This window comes from Myiozetetes cayanensis, unplaced genomic scaffold (genome assembly GCF_022539395.1).
Source record: "Myiozetetes cayanensis isolate MyiCay16 unplaced genomic scaffold, myiCay2020 scf63, whole genome shotgun sequence".
Lineage (NCBI taxonomy): Eukaryota > Metazoa > Chordata > Aves > Passeriformes > Tyrannidae > Myiozetetes > Myiozetetes cayanensis.
Window position 1 is genome coordinate 148637 of NW_026087887.1, and position 19556 is coordinate 168192.

The following is a 19556-nucleotide window of genomic DNA, read 5'->3' on the forward strand; positions in this document are numbered from 1 at the left end:
GAAGGAGGAGAAGGAGAAGAAGAAGGAGGAGAAGTAAAAGAAGGAGGAGAAGGAGGACTGTTGAGGTCCCCTCCCAGCCTTTTCTTCCCCAGACAAACCAGGCCCAGGTCCCTCCAGTCTCTCTCCCCGTAAGAGAAACATTCCAGACCCCTCCTCATCCTCGTGGCCTCTTCTGGACCCTCCCCAGGAGCGTCCTTGTCCTTTCTGAACCTGTGCAGGCCGGAGCTGAACACCCACACCCCACATGTGGAAAAAGGGTCAGGATCCTCTCCCCGACCTGCTGGCCACGTTTTTTTCCCGAAGAATCCCAGGATCCCACGGCCCTCCTGGCTCCAGGACATCGCTGCCACCTCACAGTCAACTTTGTCACCCTTGGCTGCCCTGTTTGGTCCCAGACAGACCAAAAAAAAAAGCAGGGAAGGTTAAAAAACAAGAGATTAAAAACCCAGGAGCGCCCTGAATTTCTGTGGGAACCGCCCAGGGTGGGTGTGGGGATTTAGGGCAGCTCAGAACGCCCCAACCTGGAGAGCTCTGAACATCGAAATTCCAACCCCGGGGGGGGGAAAAAAACCGAAAAAAATCAGATTTCTCCCAATCCCTCTGTGATATCCCACCTGATTTACCCCCCCTGCATCCACAGCCTCTCCTGGAAGAGCCACGGGGAGGGAGAGGTGGTGAAGGATCCTTTTCCCTGCCTTAATTAAACCCTTTTTTCCCTGCCTTAATTAACCCCTTTTTCCCTTAATTAACCCCTCCCCGTGCCCTGCTCGGCTTCCCGGGGGGGTTTTTTTTTCTCACCTGGCCCCCCCAAACCCACGGGGGATGCTCCAATCCACGTCCACGGCGAGCAAAAACCCCCCCGGGCTGCCGAATTTTTCTCCTTTCACCATCAACATCTCCGTTTTTTCGTGGAATTTTTGAGGTGGTCGCGACTTTCGGGTGGTTTTTTTTCCCTCAGAGCAGCCAGGAGTGTTCCCAAATTTCCATTTTCGGGGCGAGAGCACCCCCTTCCTACCGATTTTTTGGGTGTTTGGGTTTTTTTTTTCCAGCCCGGGTGATTCATCCCTGGCAATCGGGATTATTATTTTGTGTTTTTTTTTTATTTTGAGGGAGCGTTTCGCGATCGCGGCCGGGCAAAACCCGACAAGAAGAGAAGAAAAACAAACCAAACCAAAAAAAAAAAAGAACCGGCCCAACCCCTTTTTCTGCTTTTCAGGCCCTTTCAAGTTCCCCAGACTGGAAAATAATAATAAAAAAAAAAATAAAATAAAGTTGGAAAGACGTCAACACAAACGATCCCCTCGAGCTGCTCCTTTTTTGGCCGCTCTTATTGCTCACGTAGGTGAATTTCGGAGGGTGTTTTTTTAATTATTTTATTGCTCACGTACGTGATTTTTGGGAGGGTTTTTTTTTTAATTATTTTATTACTCACGTAGGTGATTTTAGGATTTTTTTTTTAACTTTATGGCTCACGTAGGTGATTTTTTAGGAGGTTTTATTTCATTTTAATGCTCGTGCCGGCGAATTTCGGAGGGGTTTTTGTGTTTTTCTTGTTGCCCAAGTAGGTGATATTTCGGAGGGTGTTTTTCGTTATTATTTTATTGCTCACGTAGGTGATTTTTGGGAGGTTTTTTGTTTTTGTTTTGTTTTGTTTTACTTTATTGCTCACGTAGGTGATTTTATGATTTTTTTTTTACTTTATCTGCTCACGTAGGTGATTTTTTAGGAGGTTTTATTTATTTCATTTTAATGCTCGTGCCGGCGAATTTCGGAGGGGTTTTTGTGTTTTTCTTGTTGCTCACGTAGGTGAATTTGGGAGACTTTTTTCATTATTATTTTATTGCCCAAGTAGGTGAATTTAGGAGGGTTTTTAAATTTTATTTTATTGCTGAATTTAGGAGGGGTTCTTTTGTTTTATTGCTCACGTCGGTGAATTTGGGAGGGGTTTCTTTTTATTTTATTTTATTCCTCACTCAGGTGAATTTGGGGGGGGTTTTTTTTTAATTGTATTGCTCACGTAGGTGATTTTGGGAGGGTTTTATTTTATTTTATTTTATTTTATTTTATTACGCTGGTGAAGTTGGGAGAGTTTTATTTTATTCCTCACTTAGGTGAATTTGGGAGGGTTTATTTTATTTTATTTTATTTCATTTTATTTTATTCCTCAGGTGAATTTGGGAGGGGTGTGTTTTTTTTAATTTTATTGCTCACGTCGGTGAATTTGGGAGGGTTTTATTTTATTTTATTTTATTTTATTTTATTGCTCACATTGCTGAATTAGGGAGGGGTTTATTTTATTTTATTTTATTTTATTTTATTCCTCACGTTGCTGAATTTGGGAGGGGTTTATTTTATTGCTCATATTGGTGAATTAGGGAGGGGTTTATTTTATTTTATTTTATTTTATTTTATTGCTCACGCTGGTGAACTTGGGAGGGGTTTTATTTTAATTTATTTTATTGCTCACGCTGGTGAATTTGGGAGGGTTTTATTTTATTTTATTGCTCACATTGGTGAATTTGGAAGGGTTTTATTTTATTTTATTTTATTTTATTACTCACGTCGGTGAATTTGGGAGGGTTTCATTTTATTTTATTTTATTTTATTTTATTTCATTTTATTTTATTTTATCGCTCACATTGCTGAATTAGGGAGTGTTTTATTTTATTTTATTTTATTTTATTTTATTTTATTCCTCACGTTGATGAGTAATAAAAACCCCCCAAACCCACGAGGGTTCACCCCGGGCCGAGATCAAAAGACTTAAAAAAAAAACCTGTTTTAGAAACAATTTTTTTTTTTAATTTGATTTTCCTGTCTCAGCAAAGTGGGTGGATTTGCCTGGGAGAGCCAGGAATGACGTGGGAAATGTTGGATAAACCCTTTGTGTGTGGAGGGGGGGAAAAAAAGCCCTAAAATTCCACTTTAGAGGGAGAAATGAGGATGGGGGGGTGTGATTTTTGGGGGTAAAATCCAGGGAAATAGTGCCATGAGGAGAATTCCACTCGGCTCGTCCCTAAAATTAAAAAAAAAAAGATTTTTAAATTTGATTAAAAGGAAAAAAAAAGGAAAAAAAAAAAGAAAAAATCAAAATAAATTTGATTTTTAAATTTGATTAAAAGGGAAAAAAAGGAAAAAAAATTGATTTTTAAATTTGATTAAAAGAAAAAAAGGAGAAAAAAATTTGATTTTTAAATTTGATTAAAGGAAAAAAAAAGGGAAAAAATTTTGATTTTTAAATTTGATTAAAAGAAAAAAAAGGAAAAAAATTTGATTTTTAAATTTGATTAAAAGAAGAAAAAAAGGAAAAAGGAAGAAAAAATCAAAATAAATTTGATTTTTAAATTTGATTAAAAGAAAAAAAAAGGAAAAAAAGAGAAAAAATCAAAAAAAATTGGATTTTTAAATTTGATTCAAAGAAAAAAAAGAAAAAAAAGAAAAAAAAGAAAAATAAATTGGATTTTAAAATTTGATTAAAAGAAAAAAAGAAAAATAAATTGGATTTTTAAATTTGATTAAAGAAAAAAAAAGGAAAAAAAAAAGGAAAAAGAAAAAGGAAAAAAAAAAGGGGGAAAAAAATCGAAACATCTGCTCTGATCACCCAAACCACCCTCAGACCCAACTCCCCCAAACCATGTCCAGTCCCCGAGCTAGAAACTGTAGAAAAAAACCCGATTTTTGCCACTTATGAAACTTGTTAAACCCTAAAACCCAACTTGGAAAACCTCAGCTAGCCCTGCAAAGGGTGGGGAGATGAGTTTTTGGTAAGATCCCAAAAAAATAGTGCCATGAGGAGAATTCCACTCGGCTCGTCCCCTCGAGCCCGTGATCACCTGGATCCAAAAAAAAAAATTAAATTAAAATTTGATTTTTAAATTTGATTAAAAGGAAAAAAAAAGAAAAAAAAGAAAAAAAGGGAAAAAAAGAAAAAAAAAGAAAAAAAAGAAAAAAGGGGGGGAAAAAGAAAAAAGAAAATAAAAGGAAAAAAAAAGAAAATAATAAAAAAAATCAAAACATCTGCTCTGATCGCCCAAACCACCCTCAGACCCAACTCCCCCGAACCACGTCCAATCCCCTTGGAAAGCTGCAAACCTGGGAAAAAAAATCCGATTTTTGCCACTTACGAAACTCCTCAAACCCTAAAAAAAAACCCCAAAAACCCCAACCCTCCAAACCTTTCCCGGGGGGGGTGGGATGGGATGGGATGGGATGGGATGGGATTGATGGGATGGGATGGATGGGATGGGATGGGATTGATGGGATGGGATGGGATGGGATGGGATTGATGGGATGGGATGGGATGGGATGGGATGGGATGGGATGGGATTGATGGGATGGGATGGGATGGATGGGATGGGATGGATGGATGGGATGGGATGGATGGGATGGGATGGATGGATGGGATGGGATGGGATGGGATGGGATTGATGGGATGGGATGGGATGGGATTGATGGGATGGGATGGGATGGGATGGGATGGGATATGGGATGGGATGGGATGGGATGGGATGGGATTTGGGATGGGATGGGATGGGATGGGGATGGGATGGGATGGGATGGGATTGATGGGATGGGATGGGATGGGATGGGATGGGATGGGATTGATGGGATGGGATGGATGGGATGGGATGGGATGGGATGGGATGGGATGGGATTGATGGGATGGGATTGATGGGATGGGATGGGATGGGATGGAATGGGATGGGATTGATGGGATGGGATGGGATGGGATGGGATTGATGGGATTGATGGGATGGGATTGATGGGATGGGATGGGATGGGATGATGGGATGGATTGATGGGATGGGATGGGATGGGATGGGATGGGATGGGATGGGATATGGGATGGGATGGGATGGGATGGGATGGGATGATTGATGGGATGGGATGGGATGGGATGGGATTGATGGGATGGGATTGATGGGATGGGATGGGATGGGATTGATGGGATGGGATGGGATGGGATTGATGGGATGGGATGGGATGGGATTGATGGGATGGGATGGGATGGGATGGGATGGGATTGATGGGATGGGATGGGATGGGATATTTGGGATGGGATGGATGGAATGGGATATTTGGGATGGGATGGGATTGATGGATTCCAGGATGGAATGAGCGCTCTTGCTCAACCCAGCGAGCCCCGCGGGGGGAGCGGCTCCCGAAGGGTCCCGGGAATCGGGACTCGTGTTGGATCCTGCCCCGCTGATCCCGCTCAATTCTCCTCCCATGACTCAGAGGCGCCCGAGGGGGATTTGGGGTTGGGAGTGGGGGTGGGGAGGGAGCTCCTCTTCCCGTTACTTCCCTGCCTGCAAACAATGCATTTTTCGGCGCCTGCCGAGGTGTGTTGGGCACAGGACAAGTCGCTGCAAGGCACGTCAAGTTCTCCCCTCCCGATTCCCGTGCCAAGTTTTCGTTGGTTTTTTTTTTTTTGGTTGGTTTTTTTTTTTCCCCTTTCCCAAGCAGATAAAAAGGGAGACGCTCCCGGAGCTTCTCCCATCACGGGGGTTTCTCTCTTTCGCCCTCGCCGCTCCTTTTTTTATCTTCCCCCCCTCGCCCAGCTCGGCTTCGATTCTTCAGCTCTTTATTTTTATTTCGTCTTCATCTTCATCTCTTCTCGCACCGACCATGAGCCGGATCTCTTTCCGATCATCCACCGGAGGGGGCATGAGGGGCTTCAGCTCGGGCTCTGCCATCGTGGCAGGAGGAGGAGGAGGAGGAGGAGGCACCCGCAGCAGCTTCAGCTCCATCTCCGTCTCCAGGGTCGGGGCAGGACGAGCCGGAGGCGGCTCCGGAGGCTTCGGGGCCGGCGGGGGCTTCGGCAGCAGGAGCCTCTACAACCTCGGGGGGAGCAAAAGGATCTCCTACGGCTCCTCGGCCATCGGGGGGGGCTCCGCGGCAGCGGCTTCGGGCTGGGAGGAGCCGCTTTCGGCTTCGGAGGAGCCGGCGCCGGCGGCGCTTTCGGGCTGGGAGGTGTCGGAGGAGGTGTCGGAGGTGTCGGAGGAGGATTCGGGCTGGGGGGCGCCGGGTTTGGAGTCCGGGGAGGGTTCCCCGCGTGCCCCCCGGGAGGGATCCACGAGGTGACGGTGAACCAGAGCCTGCTGGCCCCGCTGAAGCTCGACATCGACCCCGAGATCCAGAAGGTGCGCACGCAGGAGCGGGAGCAGATCAAGACCCTCAACAACAAGTTCGCCTCCTTCATCGACAAGGTAAAAAAAAGGGGTTGGTTTTTGGCTGCCTCGAGAGGGGGGGAAAAAAAAACACGCGAAACTTCGGGAAGAAGCTTCGCTTGGATCGTGGGGGACTTGCCCTGGACGGATCCCGGCTTGGCTTGGGAAATAAAACCCCCTTTGATGTTTCCTCTCCGCCAGGATGAGCTCTCAGTGCCTTTTTTTTGGCACAGTAAATCCCCACACACCTAGTCCTTGTAAAAAAAAAACACGTCCCGGGGGTTGGATGGGTCCTCTCCTGGCTGTAAAATTCCAGCCGCGTGGAATCACGGCGGGTCTCCCGTGGGGTGACAGCAGCCTGGACCAGCGAGGTGGGCTGAGCATCCAGTGGGGTGGGGGGGGAAAAGGCACCCAAAGTGACAAATTCAGGGGTGTGACCCGATCCAAACTCTGGGAAAGCTCCCTCTGAGCGTGTCCAGACGCTTCTGGCGCCGAAAGAAGGATATTCCCAATAATTTTGGCTGGATTGTCCCCTGTCCCTTGACCTTGATCAACAGAGGTGTTGATGGAGAGGTGTTGATGGCCCCACTTTTTCCCGGCAGTCAGGAGAGGGAATTTTTGCTCGTTCCCGTGGGTTTTAACAGATCTTTGTTTTTTGGGGGGGTTTTTTGGTTTTTTTTTTTTGTGTCCTTTTTCAGGTGCGCTTCTTGGAGCAGCAGAACAAAGTGCTGGAGACCAAGTGGAGCCTCCTGCAGGAGCAGGGTCACACCGTCACCAGGAAATCCCTGGAGCCCCTTTTCGAGTCCTACATCAACAACCTGCGCCGGCAGCTCGACAGCCTGCTGGGCGAGCGGGGCCGGCTCGACTCCGAGCTCAGGAACATGCAGGACATGGTGGAGGACTTCAAGAACAAGTAAGGGATCGTTTCCTGCAGCGGGAACAACCCCCAATAAGTGGGAAAATCCAGGTGCTGCCGAGAATTGGTGGGTTCACATCTCGGCTCCGCCCCGGGTTTTTCCTCTTCCCTGCCCGAAAAGCAAAGCCCGGTCTCGGTCTCGGAGTTACCTCGGGCTGGGTCGGGTTTGTCAAGTGCGAGGTCAGTGCCTGGCACGGATTCCAGGGAAAAACTGCTGGGAAAACGCTGCTGTGTCCCAAAAAATATCCCCTGGACTCGGAGAAACGAGGAAATCCAGAGGGTGATGGGTGGGCAGGCAGGGAATGAGACGGAGCCGTGAACTTCCAGCTCCCAAATCCTCCCCTTCCTCGCTCCCTGAGGGAATTCCAGCTTTTCCAGAGGGAGCTCTGAGCGCTCAGCTCCCAAATCCTCCCCTTCCCCGCTCCCTGAAGGGAATTCCACCTTTTCCAGAGGGAGCTCTGAGTGCTCAGCTCCCAAATCCTTCCTCACTCCCTGAGGGAATTCCACCTTTTCCAGAGGGAGCTGTGAGTGCTCAGCTCCCAAATCCTCCCCTTCCTCGCTCCCTGAAGGGAATTCCACCTTTTCCAGAGCTCTGAGTGCTCAGCTCCCAAATCCTCCCTCGCTTTGTGAAGGGAATTCCAGCTTTTCCAGAGGGAGCTCTGAGTGCCCAGCTCCCAAATCCTCCCCTCCCTCGCTCCCTGAAGGGAATTCCACCTTTTCCAGAGCTCTGAGTGCTCAGCTCCCAAATCCTCCCCTTCCTCGCTCCCTGAAGGGAATTCCAGCTTTTCCAGAGCTCTGAGTGCTCAGCTCCCAAATCCTCCCCTTCCTCGCTCCCTGAGGGGAATTCCAGCTTTTCCAGAGGGAGCTCTGAGTGCTCAGCTCCCAAATCCTCCCTCGCTTTGTGAAGGGAATTCCAGCTTTTCCAGAGGGAGCTCTGAGTGCTCAGCTCCCAAATCCTCCCCTTCCTCGCTCCCTGAAGGGAATTCCAGCTTTTCCAGAGTTCTGAGTGCTCAGCTCCCACCCCCCCGAGAGGGATGGTCAGCATTTTATTGCCCTGGGGAGGGAATTCACCCCTTTCAGGACACACCGGTTGGCACCTGAAAGGGATTTTTATTTTTTTTTCTTTGTGTAGGTGTGATTTTTTGGGGTTTTTGGGTGGGTTTTTTAGGCGGGGCCGTCGTTGTTTTTTTCTTTTTTTTAAGTTGTCTTTGAACCAGAGCCGGCCAAGTGAGGGTTTGAGAGTCACCCCCGAGGGCTGAAATTTGTTAATACCGGGTAATTAGGGCTGTGAAGAGACAGATTTTTGGGAGGGGGGGGTGGTGTGAGGAGCTTTCATCCCACAGGAGGCACCGAAGCGGCTCCCGGTGCGGTTTGGGGCGAGTTTGGGGCCTCGGAATGTGCTTTGGGCTCTCAGAAACACGGATCAGAACCCCTCAAAAAATGACTCATCAGATGGTGTGGGTTGCAGAGCTGGCACCTGGGAAGGAGGGAGGAGGGAACAGCTTGGATTTCACGTCTAGGGTTGGTTCCCAGCTACCACCTGGGAAAGGGAACACCTTTTATTTCGGGTCTAGGGTTGGTTCCCACATTTCAAAGTTACCACCTGGGAAGGAGGGAAGAAGGAACAGCTTGGATTTTGGGTCTAGAATCAGTTCCCATCTTTCAGAGTTGTCATTTGGGAAAGGGAACACCTTAAATTTCGGGTCTAGGGTTGGTTCCCAAGTTCCAGAGCTCCCATTTGGGAAGGAGGGAAGAAGGAACACCTTTTATTTTGGGTCTAGGGTTGGTTCCCAGCTTTCAGAGCTGCCATTTGGGAAGGAGGGAAGAGGGAACAGCTTGGATTTCAGGTCTAGAATCAGTTCCCACATTTCAGAGCTGCCATTTGGGAAAGGGAACACTTTTATTTCGGGTCTAGGGTTGGTTCCCAGCTTTCTGAGCTGCCATTTGGGAAAGGGAACACCTTTTATTTTGGGTGTAGGGTTGGTTTCAGAGCTGCCATTTGGGAAGGAGGGAAGAGGGAAGAGTTTGGATTTCAGGTCTAGAGTTGGTTCCCTGGTTTCTGAGCTGCCATGTGGGAAGGAAGGAAGAGGGAACAGCTTGGATTTTAGGTCTAGGGTTGGTTTCTGAGCTGCCACCTGGGAAAGGGAACACCTTTTATTTTGGGTCTAGGGTTGGTTCCCAAGTTCCAGAGCTGCCATTTGGGAAGGAGGAAAGAAGGAACACCTTTTATTTTGGGTGTAGGGTCGGTTCTCAGGTTTCAGAGCTCCCATTTGGGAAGGAGGGAAGAAGGAACAGTTTGGATTTCAGGTCTAGAATCAGTTCCCATCTTTCAGAGCTGCCATTTGGGAAAGGGAACACCTTTTGTTTTGGGTCCAGAGTCACTTCCCAAGTTTCAGAGCTGCCATTTGGGAAGGAGGGAAGAGGGAACAGCTTGGATTTCAGGTCTAGAATCAGTTCCCATCTTTCAGAGCTGCCATTTGGGAAAGGGAACACCTTTTGTTTTGGGTCCAGAGTCACTTCCCAAGTTTCAGAGCTGCCATTTGGGAAGGAGGGAAGAGGGAACAGCTTGGATTTAGGGTCTAGGATTGGTTCCCAAGTTCCAGAGCTGCCACCTGGGAAAGGGAACAGATTTTATTTTGGGTCTAGGGTTGGTTTCAGAGCTGCCATTTGGGAAGGAGGGAAGAGGGAACAGTTTGGATTTCAGGTCTAGAATCAGTTCCCAGCTTTCAGAGCTGCCATTTGGGAAAGGGAACACCTTTTATTTCGGGTCTAGGGTTGGTTCCCTGGTTTCAGAGCTGCCATTTGGGAAGGAGGGAAGAGGAACAGTTTGAATTTCGAGTCTAGGGTTGGTTCCCAGCTTTCAGAGCTGCCATTTGGGAAGGAGGGAAGAGGGAACAGTTTGGATTTCAGGTCTAGAATCAGTTCCCATCTTTCAGAGTTGTCATTTGGGAAAGGGAACATCTTAAATTTCGGGTCTAGGATTGGTTCTCAGGTTCCAGAGCTGCCATTTGGGAAGGGGGGAAGAGGGAACAGTTTGGATTTCAGGTCTAGAATCAGTTCCCAGCTTTCAGAGCTGCCATTTGGGAAAGGGAACACCTTTTATTTTGGGTGTAGGGTTGGTTTCAGAGCTGCCATTTGGGAAGGAAGAAAGAGGGATCAGCTTGGATTTCATGTCTAGAGTCAGTTCTCACATTTCAGAGCTGCCATTTGGGAAAGGGAACATCTTAAATTTCAGGTCTAGGGTTGGTTCCCAGCTTTCAGAGCTGCCACCTGGGAAGGAGGGAAGAGGGAACAGCTTGGATTTCAGGTCTAGAATCAGTTCCCATCTTTCAGAGCTGCCATTTGGGAAAGGGAACACGTTTTGGGTCTAGGGTTGGTTCCCAGGTTTCTGAGCTGCTCTTTGGGAAGGAGGGAAGAGGGAACAGCTTGGATTTCAGGTCTAGGGTTGGTTTCTGAGCTGCCACCTGGGAAAGGGAACACCTTTTATTTTGGGTCTAGGGTTGGTTCCCAGCTTTCAGAGCTGCCACTTGGGAAGGAGGGAAGAGGGAACAGCTTGGATTTCAGGTCTAGAATCAGTTCCCACATTTCAGAGCTGCCATTTGGGAAAGGGAACACCTTAAATTTCGGGTCTAGGGTTGGTTCCCAAGTTTCAGAGCTGCCATGTGGGAAGGAAGGAAGAGGAACAGCTTGGATTTCGGGTCTAGGGTTGGTTCCCACATTTCAAAGTTACCACCTGGGAAGGAGAGAAGAGGGAACAGCTTGGATTTCAGGTCTAGGTTTGGTTCCCAGCTTCCACCTGGGAAAGGGAACAGATTTTATTTCAGGTCTAGAATCAGTTCCCATCTTTCAGAGCTGCCACCTGGGAAGGGAGAACACATTTTATGTGTTTTTTTTATGTATTTTATGCCCGGTCTGGAGTTCCTCAAGCCCAGAGCTCCCCGTGCAGCGGCTCCTCCCGGGCTCTCCCCGATTTCAGGGCGCCCTCAGCCAGCGCTGCTCTGAGGGCTGGCACGAACCTGCCCTCCAAAGCGGCCTCAGAGAGAGCCCTGCCCTGCTCCTCTGATGTCAGGACATCGCTCAGAGCCACGAAAAGCTCCCCAGAAGGCCCCTTTGGGAGCCGGGGCTGACGATCCTCCCCTTGGCCCGGCTTTTTGTCGCGTTTAATTAATTTCCTCACAGCCATTACCCTCATTAGCACCTCAGATATCAAATGGCTCCTTAATTAACGCCTTTGTGGGGGGATGATTTGGATCTCTGCTGGGACCGGAGGTCACCTGGAGGAGCCGCCGCTGGGGGCGGGCGCGTTTGGGGCTTTTTTTAGGGCCATAAAAACATTTTAATTCACGCCGGGCGGGCCGGGGGATTTCAAAGGCAGCAACATCTGCTGCGGGCGAGCCTGGTGGGAGGGTGGAACCCGCCCCGAGAGCCACAACTGAGGGCTGTGAGGGGGGAAACGGGGGCGGCTCCGCCTCGGGGAGGGGAGGGGAGGGGATGTTCCCACCCAAACCCTCCCTCTCCCCTCTTCATCCCCTTCGCAGGTACGAAGATGAGATCAACCGGCGCACCGGGGCCGAGAACGAGTTCGTGGTCCTCAAAAAGGTGTGGAAAAGGGCTGGGAATTGTGGGAGTGGGAAGGGAATTGTCCCACCCCTCGCCCCGAACGGACGGGCGGGGTCGGGATGTGATTTTGGGACACCCCAGGATGGGCCCGACCTTCTCCCGAGGGTGGGAGGAGAAGGGAAAGGGATGCAGGGAGACCTCGGAGCAGCTCCCAGGGCCTGGAGGGGCTGCAGGGAGAGCTGGAGAGGGGATTTGGGGATGAGGGGACGGAGCACAGAGGGAATCCCAGAGCGGCTGGATGGGATGCTGGGAAGGAATCCCTCGCTAGGAGGGAGGTGAAGCCCTGGAATGGATTTCCCAGAGGGTGCCCCTGGATCCCTGGGAGTGTCCAAGGCCAGGCTGGATCCCCCTGGGATAGTGGGGGGGTTGTCCCTGCCCGTGGCATGGTTGGAATGAGATGGGATTTACGGTCTCTTCCAACCCAAACCATCCCACGATTCCACAATTCCACGAATAACAGAGCTGGAAGCAGAGCCATTGGTGTCCTGGCTCCTGGTTTTCCACCAGAAATCCCTGTTTTCCTTCCCTTAGGACGTGGATGGTGCTTACATGAACAAGGTGGAGCTGCAGGGCAAGGCAGACTCGCTGGCAGACGAGATCAACTTCCTGAGGGCGCTCTACGAGGCGGTGAGGACCCAAAATTCCCCTGGGAGAGCTCCTTCCCTATGGATACCCCCATCCCAGAGCTCTGGGACCCAAAATTCCCCTGGAGAGCTCCTTCCCTGTGGATCTCCCATCCCAGGGCTCTGGGATCCAAAATTCCCCTGGGAGAGCTCCTTCCCTGTGGATCCCTCCATCCCAGAGCTCTGGGATCCAAAATTCCCTTGGGAGAGCTCCTTCCCTGTGGATCTCCCATCCCAGGGCTCTGGGACCCCAAATTCCCCTGGGAGAGCTCCTTCCCTATGGATCCCTCCATCCCAGAGCTCTGGGACCCCAAATTCCCCTGGGAGAGCTCCTTCCCTATGGATCCTCCCATCCCAGAGCTCTGGGACCCAAAATTCCCTTGGGAGCATCCTCATGGAGCCTTCCCTATGGATCCTCCATCCCAGGGCTCTGGGATTCAACCTTCCCTGGAGAGCATCCTCAGGGATCATTCCCTATGGATCCTCCATCCTCAGAACCAAAAATTCCCCTGGGGAGCATCCTCTTGGCACCTTCCCTATGGATCTCACTGTTCCAAAGCTCTGGAACCCCAAATTCCCTTGGGGGAGTTCCTTCCCTATGGATCCTCCATCCCAGAGCTCTGGAACCCCAAATTCCCTTGGGGGAGTTCCTTCCCTATGGATCCTCCATCCCCAGAGCTCTGGGACCCCAAATTCCCCTGGAGAGCTCCTTCCCTGTGGATCTCCCATCCCAGAGCTCTGGGACCCCAAAATTCCCTTGGGGGAGCTCCTTCCCTGTGGATCCTCCATCCCAGAGCTCTGGCATCCAAAATTCCCTTGGGAGAGCATCCTCAATGGCTCCTTCCCTATGGATCCTCCATCCCAGAGCTCTGGGACCCAAAATTCCCTTGGGGAAGTTCCTTCCCTATGGATCCTCCATCCCAGAGCTCTGGGACCCCAAATTCCCCTGGGAGAGCTCCTTCCCTGTGGATCTCCCATCCCAGAGCTCTGGGACCCCAAATTCCCCTGGAGAGCATCCACTTGGCTCCTTCTCCTATGGATCCCCCATCCCAGAGCTCTGGGACCCAAAATTCCTGTGGGACAACTCCTTCCCTATGGATCCCCCCACCCCTGAGTTCTGGGACCCAAAATTCCCCTGGGAGCATCCTCTTGGCTCCTTCCCTATGGATCCTCCATCCCCAGAACCAAAAATTCCCCTGGAGAGCATCCTCATGTCTCCTTCCCTATGGATCCTCCATCCCAGAGCTCTGGGACCCCAAAATTCCCCTGGAGAGCTCCTTCCCTATGGATCCCCCCATCCCAGAGCTCTGGGACCCCAAATTCCCCTGGGAGAGCTCCTTCCCTATGGATCCCCCATCCCAGAGCTCTGGGACCCAAAATTCCCCTGGGAGAGCTCCTTCCCTATGGATCCTCCATCCCAGAGCTCTGGGACCCAAAATTCCCTTGGGAGAGCATCCTCAATGGCTCCTTCCCTATGGATCTCACTGTCCCAGGGTTCTGGGATTCAACCTTCCCTGGAGAGCATCCTCTTGGCTCCTTCCCTATGGATCCTCCATCCCAGAGCTCTGGGACCCAAAATTCCCTTGGGAGAGCTCCTTCCCTGTGGATCCCCCCAGTCCCAGAGCTCTGGGACCCAAAATTCCCGGGAGAGCTCCTTCCCTGTGGATCTCCCATCCCAGAGCTCTGGGACCCCAAATTCCCCTGGGAGCATCCTCTTGGCTCCTTCCCTATGGATCCCCCCATCCCAGAACTCTGGGACCCAAAATTCCCCTGGGAGAGCTCCTTCCCTATGGATCCTCCATCCCACGGCTCTGGGATTCAACCTTCCCTGGAGAGCATCCTCATGGATCCTTCCCTATGGATCCCCCCATCCCAGAGCTCTGGGACCCAAAATTCCCCTGGGAGAGCTCCTTCCCTATGGATCCCCCCATCCCAGAGCTCTGGGACCCAAAATTCCCCTGGGAGAGCTCCTTCCCTATGGATCCCCCATCCCAGAGCTCTGGGACCCAAAATTCCCCTGGGAGAGCTCCTTCCCTATGGATCCCCCATCCCAGAGCTCTGGGACCCAAAATTCCCTTGGGGGAGCTCCTTCCCTATGGATCCCTCCATCCCAGAGCTCTGGCACCCAAAATTCCCTTGGGGGAGCTCCTTCCCTATGGATCCCCCATCCCAAAGCTCTGGAACCCCAGATTCCCTTGGGGGAGTTCCTTCCCTATGGATCCTCCATCCCAGAGCTCTGGGACCCAAAATTCCCCTGGGGGAGCTCCTTCCCTATGGATCCCCCCATCCCAGAGCTCTGGGACCCCAAATTCCCCTGGGAGAGCTCCTTCCCCATGGATCCCCCATCCCAGGGCTCCGGGAGCCGTGCCTGGGGCCGTGCAGCTGCAGGGGAGGGCGATCCCGTCCTTTCGGGAAGGGCAGAGCAGGAATGAGGCGGAAATTACGGACAGAACAGGTGGAAACTCAAGGAGGGCGACCCCAAAACCCCGGGGCCATTGACACCATTAACGAGACCATTCACACCATTAACGAGACCATTCACACCATTAACCGGGGGGTCATTAACAGCGTTAATTAACACCGGCGCCTCGCCCCGCAGGAGCTGTCCCAGATGCAGCAGCAGGTGTCGGACACCTCGGTGGTGCTTTCCATGGACAACAACCGGAGCCTGGACCTGGACAGCATCATCGCCGAGGTGAAGGCGCAGTACGAGGACATCGCCAACCGCAGCCGCGCCGAGGCCGAGGCCTGGTACCAGAACAAGGTGAGGGGAGATCGGGGGGGCACCCCCGGGGGTGATTCCTGGGGGTCCAGGGGGTGTCGGTGCTTGGCTGAGGGGTCTGGTGTGGGGATACCCAGCTGTAACCGCGTGCCAGAGCCGGTGTTGATGGTTTGGAGGCTTCCACTTTATTAGAAATTATTCTTTATTTTTATACAGTTCGATAACTGCCACATATTTGACTGCTTATTACTGGTCACACACACACTGTTCTCATGATTATTCTTGGCTAGCCAGCGTATCTTAATTTCTAAATCCTCCTCCCTCCTAAATCTAACCACAGGACTTTATTTACGAGCCTCCTTGGGGCAGGTCCAGCTCAGCCTCCCATCCTCCTTCCTTCCCCCCAGTTCTCAAAACGCTTGTCAGGACAGCTCTCCAAACACTCACTCCTTGAGACTCCTCAAATTCCCATCAGGGAATGAGGAATTCCCCATCTGGGAAACCAAAAAGCTGGGAATCAGCTTTGGAACCCCTCCCCAAAAAAAAAAAGGTCTCTTAATTCTCTCCTACGCCCCACCCCACCCCTCCCTTCCCGAGGATGCTGGAGGGAGTTTTGGGACGACCCCCAGGGGCAAACTCCGCCCTCGCTGTTATAGGTCAGCCTAAGAATTTTAGACAGCTCGATTCCAATTAAACATCGATCAATTTATTAGGCGAGCGATAATAAATTAAATAAATATAAAATTAAAATTAAAAAAAAAAAGACTAGGTGGCCTTGTGGGGGGAGAGGAGGGGGAACAAGTGCCCCACCCGAGACACACGCGCTGAAAATGAAGTAAAATGTCCCTTTAATGAAGTAAAATGCCCCTTTTCGCACGTTTTGAAGCCCCAGGTTTTGAATGCAAATCTCCTTTGTGGCTTGAGCTCGTGGCTCGCTGCTGGGTGGCCACCTGGGATTTGTCAGAGATGGAAATCCGCGGTCCTTACCAGTTGTAAATCCCACCCGTACCGATACCTGTTTGCTCAGCAAGACGCCTGCGATCATTTTCGCTGACACTTTGCCCGATTAGCAAGCTGCCTGCGAAACTTTTATCTCGTTTCATTACAACCAGAAGGTTTTGCCTCCCTCACACGCGTTTTTACGACCAGAGTTAACCCTTCCATCACAGAGTTAACAGAGTTAACCCCCCCACGTTGGGGTGGGTGGGATTGTGAATTGTTGTGTCCCTTCACCCCCTCCTGGTGCCCCTGCAGCCCCCCTGGCACTGCCCTGGGCACCCCTGGGGGTGATTCCTGGGGGTCCAGGGGGTGTCCATGCCCTGGCTGGTGGGTCTGGTGTGGGACCCCCGCCCTCCCAAGGCTGCTGGAGGTGCCACCCCCCCTTCCCACAGCGGATCGTTGTGTCCCCCCGTCCCTTCACCCCCTCCTGGTGCCCCTGCAGCCCCCCTGGCACTGCCCTGGGGGTGATTCCCGGGGGTCCAGGGGGTGTCCATGCCCTGGCTGGTGGGTCTGGCGTGGGACCCCCGCCCTCCCAAGGCTGCTGGAGGTGCCACCCCAGGGGCGAACCCCGCGGATCGTTGTGTCCCCCCGCCCCTTCACCCCCTCCTGGTGCCCCTGCAGCCCCCCTGGCACCGCCCTGGGCACCCCTGGGGGTGAATCCTGGGGTCCAGGGGGTGGTGGGTCTGGTGTGGGACCCCCGCCCTCCCAAGGCTGCTGGAGGTGCCACCCCCCCTTCCCACAGCGGATCGTTGTGTGCCCCCCGTCCCTTCACCCCCTCCTGGTGCCCCTGCAGCCCCCCTGGCACCACCCTGAGCCCCCCAGGGGTACAACCATCCCTCTCCTTGCCTCCCCCACCCCACCAGTACGAGGAGCTGCAGGTCTCGGCCGGGCGCCACGGGGACGACCTGAGGAACACCAAGCTGGAGATCTCGGAGATCAACAGGATGGTGCAGCGGCTGCGCAACGAGATCGACAGCGTCAAGAAGCAGGTGGGGAGGGGCAGGAGGGTGGGGAGGGCTGGGGAGGGTGGGGAGGTCGGGCAGGGTGGGAAGAGCCACCCCCACCCCCCCGTCCAGGGCAGCGGGGCCCGAGCCTGGCAGAGCTCGAGGAGCTCTTTGGACTCTCAGGCGTGGGGTGTGGATTTTTTGGGGTGTCCTGGTTTTTTTTATGGGGTGTCCTGGCTGTTTTTGGGGGTGTCCTGGCTTTTATAGAATATCCTGGCTTCTTTTGGGGGGGTATCCTGGGTTTTTTGGGGATGTCCTGGCTTTTATGGGGTGTCCTGGCTTTTTTTTTTTTGGGAGGTGCCCTAGCTTTTTTTTGGGGTGTCCTGGCTTTTTTTTGGAGGGTGTCCTGGCTTTTATGGAATGTCCTGGCTTTTATGGGGTGTCCTGACTTTTTTTGGGGGGTCCTGGGGTTTTTTTGGGGGGTGTCCTGTTTTTTTTTGGGGGGGGGTATCCTAGCTTTTTTCTGGGGGAGTGTCCTGGCTTTTATAGAATGTCCTGGCTTTTTCTGGGGGTGTCCTGGCTTTTTTTTGGGAGGTGTCCTGGCTTTTTTTGGAGTGTCCTTTTTTGGGGGGGTGTCCTGGCTTTTTTTTTGGCTGAAATCAGGACCCTTCCTCGTGGCCCCCCGAGCTCTCGGGGCCAACCCGGGCGCCCCCAGCACCCCCTTTACCCACTCCGGAGAGCACTTTTAGGGGCACCCCGAGTCCATCAGGCCCCTCCTTCTCCTCCCCCGCAGTGTGCCAACCTCCAGGCTGCCATCGCCGAGGCCGAGGAGAGGGGGGAGCTGGCCCTGAAGGACGCCAAGGCCAAGCTGGCCGAGCTGGAGGACGCCCTCCAAAAAGCCAAGCAGGACCTGGCCCGGCAGCTCCGCGAGTACCAGGAGCTCATGAACGTCAAGCTGGCCCTGGACATCGAGATTGCCACCTACAGGAAGCTGCTGGAGGGCGAGGAGAGCAGGTGGGGGGGACCCCCCTCTTTTCCTGGGGGCTCAGAGAGCTCCTTCCCGCGGGGCAGAGAGAGGGGAGGGGGGAGGGAGTTGGAAAACCGCGAGATTCAAAGGGAAAGATTCGTCTCCCCATCTCCCGGTGCTGCTCTGTCCCTGGGTGTCACCTCCCGGCTGTCCCAAAGCCCCGCCCCGACACGGAGGACCCTCCCCCGGGAGCCTCCTCGGGGTGGTCCCCCCGGGCGTGGTGGTTTCCCCCTCGTTCCTCACTTTCCCCCCCCTCCTCTCTCTCCCTCCAGGCTGGCCGGAGAAGGAGTAGGAGCCGTGAGCGTCTGTGAGTCCTTCCTCATCTCCCTCCTCCCTCATCCCATCTCCCATCTCCCACCTCCCTCATCCCATCTCCCATCTCCCTCCTTCCATATCCCATCTCCCCCCTCCCATCTCCCACCTCCCTCCTCCAACCTCCCATCTCCCCTCTCCCATCTCCCCTCTCCCATCTCCCCCTTTCCTCCTCCCATCTCCCCCCTTCCTCCTCCCATCTCCCTCCTCCAACCTCCAATCTCCCACCTCTAACTTCCCATCTCCCACCTCCCTCATCCCATCATCTCCCTCATCCCACCTCCCATCTCCCCCCTTCCTCCTCCCATCTCCCCCCTTCCTCCTCCCATCTCCCTCCTCCAACTTCCAATCTCCCACCTCCCTCCTCCCATCTCCCTCCTTCCATCTCCCATCTCCCCCCTTCCTCATCCCATTTCCCACCTTCCTCATCCCATCTCCCTCATCCCATCTTCCACCTCCCCTCTCCCATCTCCCTCCTCCAACCTCCCCTCTCCCACCTCCCATCTCCCCCTCCCCTCCCTCCCTCCTCGCCCCCGCAGGGGTGACAGCGCAGACCCCCTCCCCTCCCCAATTTCGGGGGGTTCAGCGGGACCCTAACGCGGCTGTTCCCGCTGTGTTTCCCCCCTCCCCAGCCGTGGTCAGCAGCTCCAGCGGGATGGGATTCGGCGGCGGGAGCTGCCTGGGAATGGGCGGAGGGCTCGGCATGGGCGGAGGAGGCGGCGGCGGCGCCTTCGGGGGGAGCAGCGGGGGCAGCGGCGGCTTCGGCGGGGGCAGCGGCGGCTTCGGGGGGCTCAGCTACGGCGGGGGCAGCGCCTTCAGCTCCGGGAGCAGCCGAGGGCTGAGCTCCAGCACGGGCGGCAGCGTCAGGATCGTCTCCAAGACCACCACCAGCAAAAAGACCATCAGATAAAGCCGGAGAGAGGCCCCCTCCTCCCCCAATCCGAGGGGGGCGGGGGTGGTCGGGAGAGGGTCCCGCCTCTCTCCCCTCCCCTCCCTCCGTGCCCTGCGGATCCGGGGTGTAAATAGCTGCGCTAAACCCTCTCCTTCCTCCCTCCTTCCACTCCGGGGCAGCGTGGGGAGGGGGCTGCGGGACCCCCCCAGCCCGGAATCCGGAGCGCCTTTGGCTGAGGCAGCGCTTGGAGCTGCAGGTCCCGACCCTCCTCGATTCCTCGTTTTCCTCCCCCCCTTTTGGATTCTCGCCTCTTAAAGGGGAGGGGAAAACC

The 19556-nt window shown here is 53.1% G+C and overlaps 1 protein-coding gene across 1 annotated transcript; it reads left to right on the plus strand.

The window, feature by feature from the left end:
- The first annotated feature begins 5628 nt into the window (after positions 1 to 5628).
- LOC126651491 (keratin, type II cytoskeletal 6A-like) lies at positions 5629 to 19243 on the plus strand. The gene is given in 10 exon segments (XM_050337412.1): positions 5629 to 5890; positions 5893 to 6209; positions 6869 to 7083; positions 11625 to 11685; positions 12238 to 12333; positions 14929 to 15093; positions 16914 to 17039; positions 17788 to 18008; positions 18294 to 18328; positions 18966 to 19243. Coding segments are annotated over 10 exon segments (1776 nt in total).
- Positions 19244 to 19556: the final 313 nt, after the last annotated feature.